This window comes from Panthera pardus, unplaced genomic scaffold (assembly GCF_024362965.1).
Source record: "Panthera pardus isolate Hobbes unplaced genomic scaffold, ASM2436296v1 HiC_scaffold_3, whole genome shotgun sequence".
In the NCBI taxonomy this organism is placed as follows: domain Eukaryota; kingdom Metazoa; phylum Chordata; class Mammalia; order Carnivora; family Felidae; genus Panthera; species Panthera pardus.
Genome location: NW_026526876.1, coordinates 3,639,076 through 3,651,343, shown reverse-complemented (window position 1 = coordinate 3,651,343; position 12,268 = coordinate 3,639,076). Strand labels below are relative to the sequence as shown.

The 12,268-nt window shown below is 41.1% G+C and overlaps 1 protein-coding gene across 5 annotated transcripts in view; it reads left to right on the top strand.

Moving 5' to 3' along the window:
- Positions 1-694: 694 nt before the first annotated feature.
- ZNF624 (zinc finger protein 624) overlaps positions 695-12,268 on the top strand; it is a 34,129-nt gene continuing 22,555 nt past the window's right edge. For 2 of the 5 annotated variants that reach the window (XM_053892499.1, XM_053892498.1), the window contains exons 1-3: positions 756-777; positions 11,530-11,618; positions 12,081-12,168. Coding sequence is in view for 2 of the 5 variants with exons in the window: in XM_019413831.2 (XP_019269376.2) it covers positions 11,532-11,618 (87 nt within the window). In the remaining 3 variants the exon portion in view is untranslated. Of the gene's footprint in view, positions 778-1,699; positions 1,903-11,529; positions 11,619-12,080; positions 12,169-12,268 lie in introns of those variants that run through there. The other 3 variants (XM_019413831.2, XM_053892496.1, XM_053892500.1) reach the window with 3 other exon arrangements.

Below are 12,268 nucleotides of genomic sequence, written 5' to 3'. Positions count from 1 at the left end.
ATAGAAAACATGGCCTCCGAGCATTAACACCACGGAATTGAGGCAAAGGAAAACACGCCTTATACTATATATATTATAATCTGAGATATAATAACCTCAATATAAAAACTCGGAAAAATAAATGTCTATTTAGATTAACATCAATCTCAATATTAGTTAAACTTTTGTTTTTGTTATTTTACTATTACGATTTGGATGCGCTGAGGAAGGAAGCTCCAGTTCAAAGAGCCAGAGATTATAAGGAAGGCATCATCGCTTCTTCAGTCAAGAACTTGAAAGACAAGCAAAAGGGTGCACACGCGCTCACCAACTCCTCCGGCATCCGAGGTTTTCGCTAATTGACAAAAGGCCCGTATCTTCTATCAATGACTAGGCCTTCAGCCACCCTGAAATGGTCAGTGGCAAGAGCTGGCGTCATTCTTTTTTGCGTCGCTCGTACCTGATGGTAGCGCTTGACAGGTAGTCGCGGCCTCTCAATACAAGTTTGTTCGATTTGATTGGATTTTTTTTTTAGGTCACCCAAATTGTCGACAAACACAGCCCATTCCCGCTTAAACGCAGACAAGAGAGAAAAGGGGGGAGGGGGAAAATGGAAAAAAAAAAAAAAAAAAAAAAAAGCTCTGGCGCTGAGGATTCTGGGCGCTGGAGTTCTGGCGCCCCGGCCGCGCAGGCGCATTGTCTTGCCTGGCGGCCGGCCCCGCCAAGCCGGCGCCATTGCTGGAAGCGTTCCCGCCCTGCTCTGCGAGTGCCCTCAGTTGTCCTCAGTTCGGCAGCCAGGTACTCGTTGCCCCGGGCGCCGGGCCCCGGTTCCCCGCCGCCCCTCCCTCGGCGCTGGGCTCCTGGCGGCGTCCGGGGCGGGGCCGTTCCCTCCAGAGCCCGTCCCTGAGCCGACACGCCCACCCGAGAGGCGACTGGGGCTGGGCCTCCTGCCTGGCTGTCGGCGCGGTCTCCCCCACGCTTGGCTCCGGGGCTGGGGGTGCCCTCGGCGGCGGGCGCGGCGCTGGGGTTGGGGAGCACCGGGCGCGGCTGTAGGCTTAGTAGGGTTCGACTAGGGCCTGCTGGCCTCTGACCTGACCTTCCGCCTCTTCCCAGTCCCGCGCCTTTGATGGAGGAAGTGGGGGGACCCCGGATGGGCACTTAGGGAAAAAGGGCGAGGCTGGAGGAAGGACAGTCTCCGTCCTGGCTTCTGAACCCGCAGGGATGGAACGATTTCACACCTGATGGCCTGACAGGTGGATGAACTCCTGTCCTTTCGGTAACCGAGGCAACTTCCCCGCCCCGTCTCATTTTATGGCATTTCACGTAATCACTTTCAAATCACCTGTCTCTCCCAGACCTGATAATGGCATTATTGCTTTGGCTGGGAAATGCTGGATTGGTCCGTGGCGCTGAAGTTCTCAACAAGACCATGGACCCCTTCGTTATTTTATTTTATTTTATTTTATTTATTTATTTTTTTTTATGTTTATTTATTTTTGAGAGAGAGAGAGAGAGAGAGAGAGAGAGAGAGAGAGAGAGATGGAGCGTGAGCAGGTGAGGGGCAGAGACAGAGGGAGACCCAGAATCCGAAGCAGGCTCCAGGCTCCGAGCTGTCAGCACAGAGCCCGACATGGGGCTCGAACTCACGAACCGCGAGATCATGACCTGAGCTGAAGTCAGACGCTTAACCGACTGAGCCACCCAGGTGCCCCCCCCCCTTCGTTATTTTAAAATAACAAAGCTAGCTGAGGACCCACAGCAAGTGACATTTTTCACATCTTTGATACTTCCGCGGTGCTTGGGAAGACAGACAGGGACACTATCCAGAAAAAAAAATATCTAGGCGATTACGACTATGGAGAAATGTTGGCCTGGATTAGATATCTTCTGCATAATGGCCGAGGTGAAAGGAGAAACAGGGCGGTAAGCCTCATTCGCTAATAACGTGTGCTCAAATGATTTTGCCAATGGACACATTTCTCCAGTAGCTAAACCAAGGTTAGAACCGGGGGGAGGTGGACACTCTGGAACTTTATTACTACACCAAACTCCTATGTATATGCAAATACTTCTTATTGTCTACTTGGAAAGTGTAGAAAAGTAGGAGTGTAAACATCACAGGCCCAGGTCTCCGAGGTCACAGTGGGCTTCCGTTTGTTGACTTGCTGTCTTTTTCTCTATGCGTTCTTTTGTACGCAATAGAGATCAAGCTGATCTCGATTAAATAGCGTTGGCTGTTCTGATTATAAAATTTAAACAGATGCTTATTGCCCAGTTTGGTATTAAACGTATTTGACTAGCATTATCTATATGGCATATTGCCAAGGAGGAGTTCATTAATCTTTAAAAATTGATGGTATGCCTGGGTGGCTCAGTCGGTTTTGCATCCTACTTCAGGCTCAGGTCATGATCTCACTATTCATGAATTTGAGCCCCGCAGAGGCCTGCATCGGGCTCTGTGCTGACAACTCCAAGCCTGGAGCCTGCTTGGAATTCTGTGTCTCCCTCTCTCTCGCTCTGCCCCTTCCCACTCATGCTCTGTCTCTCTAAATAAATAAACAAACAAACGTTGAAAAAAAATTTTTAAAAGAAGAGTATTTAATTTGGGGTTGAGGAATTAGTTTGCTTTAGAACAATATTTATCAAAGTAAATGTTTGAGGTGCTTGTTGACAATGTAGATTTCTGTGTCTCATACCTAGAGGTGGTGATCAGATCTTGGATGGAGCTGAGGAATTTCCTTTTTTTTTTTTTTTTTAAGATTTTTTTTTCAGTGATCTCTACACCCAAGGTGGGGCTTGAACTCTCGACCCTGTGATCAAGAGTCACACACTCTACCGACTGAGCCAGCCAGGCGTCCCAGAATTTCCTTGTTTTTCTTCTCTTACTTGGAGAGAGAGCATGAGCAGGGGAGGGGCAGAGAGGGAGAGGAAGAATCCCAGGCACTGGGAGCACAGAGCCTTATTCAGGGCTCAGTCCTGCGAATCTTGAGATCATGACCTGAACTGAAATCAAGAGTCAGATGCTCAACCAACTGAGCCACCCAGGTGCCCCCAGAATTTCCTTTTTAATGAGCTTTTTGCATCCTCAGATTTAAGATGTGGGAGTTTCCTAATTATATGTAGGAGTTTTCTGGGGAAAAACTCATTTTCATTAGATTTGCAAAGGAACCCATGACCTAAAATAAGGTAGAGAAACACTGAAGTATGGGAAAAGCACTTTTATTAACTCTGAGACTTAACTATAAAAATCAAGAGTCAGGGGGGCGCCTGGGTGGCTCAGTTGGTCAGGTGATCGACGTCGGCTCAGGTCATGATCTCACAGTTTGTGAGTTCGAACCCCACGTCGGGCTCCGTGCTGACAGCTCATAGCCTAGAGCCTGCTTCGGATTCTATGTCTCCTCCTCTCTCTACCCCTCCCCTGCTCACGCTCTGTGTCTCTCTGTCTCTTAATAATAAATGTTAAAAAAAAATTTTTTTTGTTACATCAAGAGTAAGATGTTCAACTGACTGAGCCACCCAGGCACCCCAAGAAAGACTATTTCTTTCTCATAAAAGTCTGAGTTTTCAGGTGACTGGCAGTGATAAGGGTGGGTAGGGGTAGGCAGCTCTATGGCATTAGGTCATCTAGAAACCCAGGTTCCATTCCTCTTTTTGCTTCAGCACCTCCTAGGGGCTGTTGTCTTTCCTATGGTAGAAGCTGGCTCACTTTCATACTGTTGCATTGCAAGCCTTTTGCAGGGGGTGGGGGGGGTAGGGAACAAAGAACTGGAGGACAGACAGCTCCCTGGGAAAGATGTGATGTCACCTGGGGGCACTTGGGTGGCTCATTTGGTTAAGCGTCAGACTCTTGATTTCGGCTCAAGTCATGATCTCACAGTTCGGGTGTTCGAGCCCTTCATTGTGTTCCTCATTGGGGTCCATGTTGGGCTCCTTGCTGGGCTCCGTGCTGGTAATGCAGAGCCTGCTTGGGATTCTCGCTCTCCTTCTCCCTCTGCCCCTCCCCTGCTGACACAAGTATGCTCTCTCTCTCTCAAGATAAATAAGTAAACTTTAAAAAAATAAACTAAAACTCTTTAAAAAAAAAAAAAAAGATGTGATATCAACCCTTTTATTCAAATCCCGTTTGTTATAATTTAGTGACCTGGGCACACCTGCCTGCAAGGTGGCTGGGAAATGTCTGTAGTTGGGTGGCCTTGTGGCCAGCTGAGATTTCAAACCTTTGTCAAGGAGAAGGGGAGACTGGATGTTGAAAGGCAATTCGCAGTCGCTACTGCATTGGCCTACCTAAGTTTTCTGCTGCTTGAGTCAGTCTTAGAATATTTTTTAACAAAAATTGTTCTTTGGAAAATTTTATTTTTATTGACCTACAATTTTAAGATGATTTATATGTTATAGCCCCTTTCTTGTTTCTATTTTTGGTTTATTGGTATTTTTTCTTCTTTAGCCAGTGGCTTATATGTTCATTATTTAGAGAATCACCTCCTTCTGTTCTCAGCTGTTTTGTTTTCTAATTTATTAGTTTCCTTATTATTTCTTCCTTATGGTTTGCTTGTAAATTATTTTTCTTATTTAGTTAGATGTTTAATATTTTTATTCTTTAAAAACATGTTAGTTGTGGGGCACCTGGGTCACTCAGTCAGTTAAGCATCCAACTTCAGCTCAGGTCATGATCTCAAGGTTTGTGAGTTCGAGCCCCACGTTGGGTTCTGTGCTGACAGTGTGGAGCCTGGAGCCTCCTTCAGATTCTGTCTCCATCTCTCTGCCCCTCCCCCGCTCGTGCTGTCTCTGTCTCTGTCTCTCTCCCTGTCAAAATATAAATAAACATTAAAAACATTTTTTAATGTTAGTTGAATGTCTTTAGGGATATAAATTTTATCTTTTTAAAGTTTTGGCAGGAATCAACGAGTTTTTAATCTATTATTCTCTCACTTTCTAATTCACTGGCAATTAAAGTTCTCTCTTAGACTTAATAGGTATTCAGGAGGGTTTATTTGATTTTCATTCCCTGGTGATTGAGTTTTTCCCTTCCTCCCTTCAGGCTTATGTTTGTAATTCTACTACATCATGGTTAGAGAATGTCATGTATTCAGTTTCTTGTTTTTGATTGAGATTTTCTTTATTGTCAGTAGTCTAGTATAGGATTAATATTAGCAAATGCTCCTTGAATACTTGAAAATAACTTTTGAATATGTTCCAGTATACTCCATATTTATTTTAATTTCACCTCTAGAATTTATAACAGCCATGCTTTATACAGTTCTTGTTTTTCAGAAGATATTGGTTATTATTGCAAGTATCATTTCGGACGAGCTGATTGGCACAAACTTTAAGATTAGGTTAATAACGTTCTGCTGTTTATTAAGCCAAAGCTCCTCAATCTTATGTGAAGTAAGGTGTTCATTCAGGACAGGAGGACACTGAGCATGCTTATTAATCATAACAGAGTCCCTAACTGAGGGTCCATGCAACTGCTGGTAACACATTTTGCACAAAGTAGGGTTTCAGAACTTGGTATGTCACTGCCCTTTTTTATACATGAAACTGCCCTTTTTTATACATGTTGGATGAATTTATATTAACAATCTGTACCGTTGGGTGTAAGGAAATCTCATTTATCAGGCACACCTGGTTCTTGAACCAGACTCAGCATCAGCAAGGTCACATCCTCATTTAAGAAGGGGGCCGGGGGGTGCCTGGGTGGCTCAGTTGGTTGGGCGGCCGACTTCGGCTCAGGTCATGATCTCGCGGTCCGTGGGTTCGAGCCCCGCATCGGGCTCTGTGCTGACAGCACGGAGCCTGGAGCCTGTTTCAGATTCTGTGTCTCCCTCTTTCTGACCCTCCCCTGTTCATGCTCTGTCTCTCCCTGTCTCAAAAATAAATAAAACGTTAAAAAAAAAAAAATTTAAGAAGGGGGCCGGGAAGGGAAACGGTGCCTAGGTGTCTCTGCTGGCTTAGTGGATGGTCATATATCTAGCCATCAGGTTGCATGTATTTGTTTTTTTGATTGGCTACAGGTCAGCTAAGTCATATTTGTAGATAAGTATTCTCTTACTTTTTATTATTCGTACCTTTCTGTCTCATCATAAACCTGTGGCCTTTCTCTGTTAACCATATTCATTGTTTCTTTTTCTTTTTATTATATTCTAATATGTGTGCTATTTTTCTTCTTTCCACCAGCTTTGATGAATGCTATTATATGTTGTCATACCAAACAGTGTGTTTAAATTGCACTGCCAGTCCCAAATTTAGGTGTCTTCATTTTCTTTTTGTTGTTGTTGTGAATTGTGGCTTGAATATTTTGGAATGTATCCTGGCATAATGGTCTGTTTTAGTGTGTGTGTGTATTTGTAGTGAGAGGTTTCTTTCATTCTTTTTTTAATCCACAAATATACTTATTACTTCATTTTTTAATTGAGATGTAATTGACATATAACATTATATTAGTTTCAGGCATACAACATGCCATACAGCATGGTTCAATATGTGTATATATTGCAAAGTGATCACCACAAATCTAGTTAACGTCCATCACCACACATCTTTTAAGATTTACTCTCTTATCAACTTAAAATATACAATACAGTATTATTATGAACTTTAGTCACCATTATATATATTACATTTCCAGGACTTGCTTATTTTATAAGTGGAAGTTTATAGCTTTTGACCATCTTCTTGCCACTGTTGATCCCTGCCTCTGGCAACCACCAATCTGTTTTCTGAACCTATGAGTTCAAGTTTAGATTTTGTTTTGTTTTGTTATATTCCACATAAGAGTGAGGTCATACTTGTTTACATCTGTCTGACTTGTTTCACCTAGCATAATGCTCTCTTGGTGCATCCATGTTTTCACAAATGGCAAGATTTCCTTTTTTTTTTTTTATGGATGAATAATAGTCGTGTATCTGTGTCTCACATTATCCATTCATCTGTCAACAAACACTTCCATTCCTTGGCTTTTGTAATTAATGCTACAGTGAACCCATGGGTGTGGATATCTTTTTGAATTAGTGTTTTTGCTTCCTGTATGTAAATGCCCAGAAGTGAAATTGCTGGGAAATGTAGTACTATTGTGAGTGTGTGTGTGTGTGTGTGTGTGTGTGTGTGTGTGTGTGTGTGTTGGGAAAATGCAGTACTATTTTTGAGAAACATTTAAGGAAATTTTAGGTATTATTTCTAGTTTTGTGAAAAATGTTGGTATTTTTATAGGGATTGCATTAAATCTGTAAATTTCTTTGGACAATATTGGTTCTTCCAATGCACGAGCACAGAGTATTTTTCCATTTAGTGTCTTATGGTTAAATCTTATGTATAGATCTTCCAGTATCATGCTGAATATAAATGATGACAATGGACATCCTTGTCTTGCTCTGTTCCTGATCTTAGAAAAAGTTTTATCATTTCACCATTAAGTGTGTTAGCTGTGGGCTTGTCATATATTGCCTTTATTATGTTGCATTATGTCCTCTCTATACCCCCTTTGTTGACAGTTTTTATCATAATGGATGTTGAATTTTGCCAAATGCTTTTTCTGCGTCTGTTGAGATGATCATACGATTTTTATTCTTCATTTTGCTAATGTGGTGTATCACATTGATTGCCTTGCAGATATTGAACCATCCTTGCATCACTGGAATAAATCCCAGTTGGTCATTGTGTATGATCCTTTTGCTATATTGTTGAATTGAGTTTGCTACTATTTTGTTGAGGAATTTTGCATCTGTGTTCAACAGGGTTATTGACCTCTAATTTTCTTTTCTTGTGTCCTTGCCTGGATTTGGAATCCAGGTAATGCTAGCCTTGTAAAATCAGTTTGGAAGTATTCTTTCCTCTCTGTTTTTTCAAAGAGTTTGAGAACAGTTGGTATTAATTCTTCTTAAATGTTTGATAGAATTCAGCAATGAACCTACCTAGTACTGGACTTTGTTTTTTGGGGGAGATTTTTTATTATTGATTTATTGATTCCATCTCCTTACTAGTAATCGGCCTGTCAGATTTTCTCACTCTTCACGATTCTGTCTTAGTAGATCACATGTTTTAGGAAATTACTTGTTTCTTCTAGCTTGTCTAATTTGTTGGCATGATCTTTTTTAGATCCATATTGCCTTCAGCTTTCATGTGTGGCATATGAATCAGCTAGGGATCTTATGAAAAAGCTCATTCTGATTCAGTAGGTTCTGTAGTTGAACCTCAGATTTTGTATCTTTCACAACCTCCCCAGTAATGTTCAATGCTGCTGTTCTTCAGACTACGCTTGTGAATATAAGCTCTTGGATGCGTATTCTTTTTAAAAAAATTTTTAAGTGTATCTGTTCATTTCAAGAGAGACAAAGAGAGCAAACGGCTGAGGGGCAGAGAGAGAGTCCCAAGCAGGCTCTGTGCCATCAGTGCAGAGCTTGATACAGGGCTCAAGCTCATGAGCCACAAGATTATGACCTGAGCTGAAATCAAGTGTTGGACACTTAGGCCGATTGAGCCACCCAGGTGCCCCAAAGTGGTTCATTTTTAGATGAGTCGATGATTGTGGCAAAGGAAGATTGAATTATTTTTTTTCACATCACACAGCAAATTGATTTAGTGGAAAAGGTGTGAGCATTGGAATTAGACTGATTTGAGGTCATATATGGCCTCAGGTAAGTAGTGTAGTTTTTCTAAGCCTCATTTTCTTCACAGTGGAATGGGAATATAATTACCATTGGGTTGATGTGAAGTTCGAATAAAAAGGTATTTTTAGGGGAACCTGGCTGGCTCAGTACAGCATGCAACTCTTGATCTCGGGGTCATGAGTTCAAGCCCAATGTTGGGGGTAGAGTTTACTCAATAAAAAGTAAATAAATATTTTTTTAAAAGAAAAGATATTTTATTATTATTTTTTTTTTTATTGTCAAGTTAGCTAACATACAGTGTGTACAGCATGCTCTTGGCTTTGGGAGTAGATTTCCATGATTCATCATTTACCTACAATACCCAGTGCTCATCCCAAAAAATGCCCTCCTCAATCACCCATTTTCCCCACCTCCCGGGTCCCCAACCCCCATCAACCCTCAGGTTGTTCTCTGTATTTAAGAGTCTCTTATGGTTTACGTCCCTCTCTGTTTGTAGCTATTTTTTCCTTCCCTTCTCCCATGATCTTCTGTTAAGTTTCTCAACCTCCTCCTATGAGTGAAAACATATGATATCTGTCTTTCTCTGACTTACTTCATTTAGCATAATACCCTCCAGTTTCATCCACATTGTTTCAAATGGCAAGATTTCATTCTTTTTCGTTGCCAAGTAGTATTCCATTGTGTGTGTGTGTGTGTGTGTGTGTGTGTGTGTGTGTTGTGTGTGTGTGTGTGTGTGTATATATATACACCACATCTTCATCCATTCATCAGTTGATGGACATGTGGTCTCTTTCCATAATTTGGTTATTGTTGATAGTGCTGCTATAAACACTGGGATACATGTGGCCCTATGAATCATCACTCCTGTATCCTTGGGTAAATTCCTAGTAGTGCATTGCTGGGTTGTAGGGTAATTCTATTTTTAATTTTTTGAGGAACCTGCATGCTGTTTCCCAGAATGGCTGCACTAGTTTGCATTCCCACCAATAATGCAAGAGGGTTCCCCTATCTCCACATCCTCATCAATGTCTGTTGTTTCCTAAGCTTTTAATTGTAGCCACTCTCATTAGTGTGAGGTGGTATCTCAATGTGATTCTGATTTGCATTTCCCTGATGACGAGTGATGTTGAGCATTTTTTCACGTGTCAGTTGGCCATTTGGATGTCTTCTTTTTAGAAGTGTCTATTCATGTCTTTTGCCCATTTCTTCACTGGATTATTTGTTTTTCGGGTGTTGAGTTTGGTAAGTCTTCATAGATTTTGGATACTAACCCTTTATCTGATATGTCATTTACAGATATCTTCTCCCATTCCGTTGGTTGCCTTTAATTTTGTTGATTGTTTCCTTTGCTCTGCAGAAGCTTTTTATCTTGATGAGGTCCCAGTAGTTCAATTTGCTTTTATTTCCCTTACCTTTGGAGATGTGTCAATTAAGAAGTTGCTGCGGCTGAGGGCAAAGAGATTGTTGCCTGTTTTCTCTTCTAGGATTTTGATGGTTTCTTGTCTCGCATTTAGGTCTTTCATCCATTTTGAATTGCAAGAAAGTGGTCCAGTTTCATTCTTCTGCATGTTACTGTCCAGTTCTCCCAGCACCATTTGCTAAAGAGACACTTTTTTTCTATTGGATACTCTTTCATGCTTTGTCGAAGATTAGTTGGCCATACATTTGTGGGTCCATTTCTGGGTTCTCTGTTCTATTCCATTGGTCTGTTCTTTCCCCTGTGTCTGTTTTTGTGCCAAATACCATACTGTCTTGATGATTTCACCTTTGTAGTACAGGCTGAGGTCCAGCCAGGATTGTGATGCCTCCAGCTTTAGTTTTCTTTTTCAACATTACTTTGGCTATTTGGGGTCTTCTGTGGTTTCATACATATTTTAGGATTGTTTGCTCTAGCTCTGAGAAGAATGTTGGTGCTATTTTGATTGGGATTGCATTGAATGTGTAGATTGCTTTGGGTAGTGTCAACATTTTAACAATATTTATTCTTCCAATCCATGACCATGGAATGTTTTCCCATTTCTTTGTGTCTTCAGTTTCTTGCATAAGCTTTCTATAGTTTTCAGTGTACAGATCTTTTACCTCTTTGGTTAGGTTTATTCCTAAGTATTTTATGGTTCTCGGTGCAATTGTAAATGAGATCAGTTCCTTGATATCTCTTTCTGTTGCTTCATTATTGGCAAATAGAAATGCAACTTGATTTCTGTACATCGATTTTATATCTTGTGACTTTGCTGAATTCATGTATTAGTTCTAGCAGTTTTGGGGTGGAGTCTTTCGGGTTTTGCATGAAGAATATCACGTCATCTGCAAAAAGTGAAAGTTTAACTCCTTTGCCAATCTGGATGCCTTTTATTTCATTTTGTTGTCTGATTGCTGAGGCTAGGACTTCCAACACTATGTTAAACAAAAGTGGCGAAAGCGGACATTCCTCTCGTGTTCGTGATCTCAGAGGGAAAGCTCTTAGTTTTTCCCCATTAAGGATGATATTAGCTGTGGGTCTTTCATATATGGCTTTTACGATGTTAAGGTATGTTCCTTCTTTCCGGACTTTCTTGAGGGTTTTTATTAAGAAAGATGCTGTATTTTGTCAAATGCTTTTCCTGGATCTATTGACAGGATCATATGGTTTTTATCCTTTCTTCTGTTAATGTGCTGTATCACATTGATTGATTTGTGAATATTGAACCAGCCCTGCAGCCCAGAAATGAATCCCACTTGTATTTTAAAAAATCCTTGTACAATGTCTGGCCTACTAGTTGTGACTACATTTATTGGTATTAAAATGTCACAATATCCAGGAGCAAGGATCTTTTTTTTCTCACTGATCTTGGGGGTTAATCTTGTGTCCTTTAGTCATGCTTCCTTGTAATGTCAGGATTCCAATTAGGTAATTCTGAGATTTCCAAGGCAGGATTGATTTTCATTGCTTATTTCTCTTTCTCAGCCATGTCTTTGCAGGACCCCACTCTCGGCAGAGAGGGGAACACAGAGGAAGAGATTATGGCTGCTGTGGTTTTTTCTGTTGGACCTCTGGTAAGTTGGGGTTTCCTCTAGTCCTGACCTGCATCTTGGTTTAAGAGCATGTCTATTTTTCCTGAATTCTGTGACTTCTGTATCTCACCCAGACCCCTTCTGGTAACTGAATCAGGTGGTTTCCCCCATGAAAATTGGGTTTATCATAGTGAAGCTTGTAATCTGTAAGAAGTTTCACTGTACATATGGAACCAAATATCAAGACACATGATCTTTCAAAAATACTTTTGCTATTTTTTTATAAACAGTCTAGGAAATTTACTTTTGATGTTAAATTTGTATTGTTCCCAGGAAATTTCAGTTATTTGTGGAGTAAAAGAATCGAATATTTTAAATTAGAAATATTGCTTAGGAAATTTTGGGGAAAGTATGTACACACAGACACACCTACACCCTCTTAATTAAGAGGGACCGTTCCCCTTGTGCCCACTCTCAGTGATCTCCTCTTTTCTACCCATTAAGAAGTGACCAAGCTTAATAGATGACATGGAGAGAAAGAAGATGTTTAAGACACAGAGCTTGGCTGTAGGGTGCTTACAGTCTCATTGAGGTAAGGCCTACAAAAGAAATAGTTACATAATTTGTTTAGGTGAATGATAGTTCCTGCATCTATTGCTAGGAATTTTGCTAATGATGCTTAGCTGTATGAT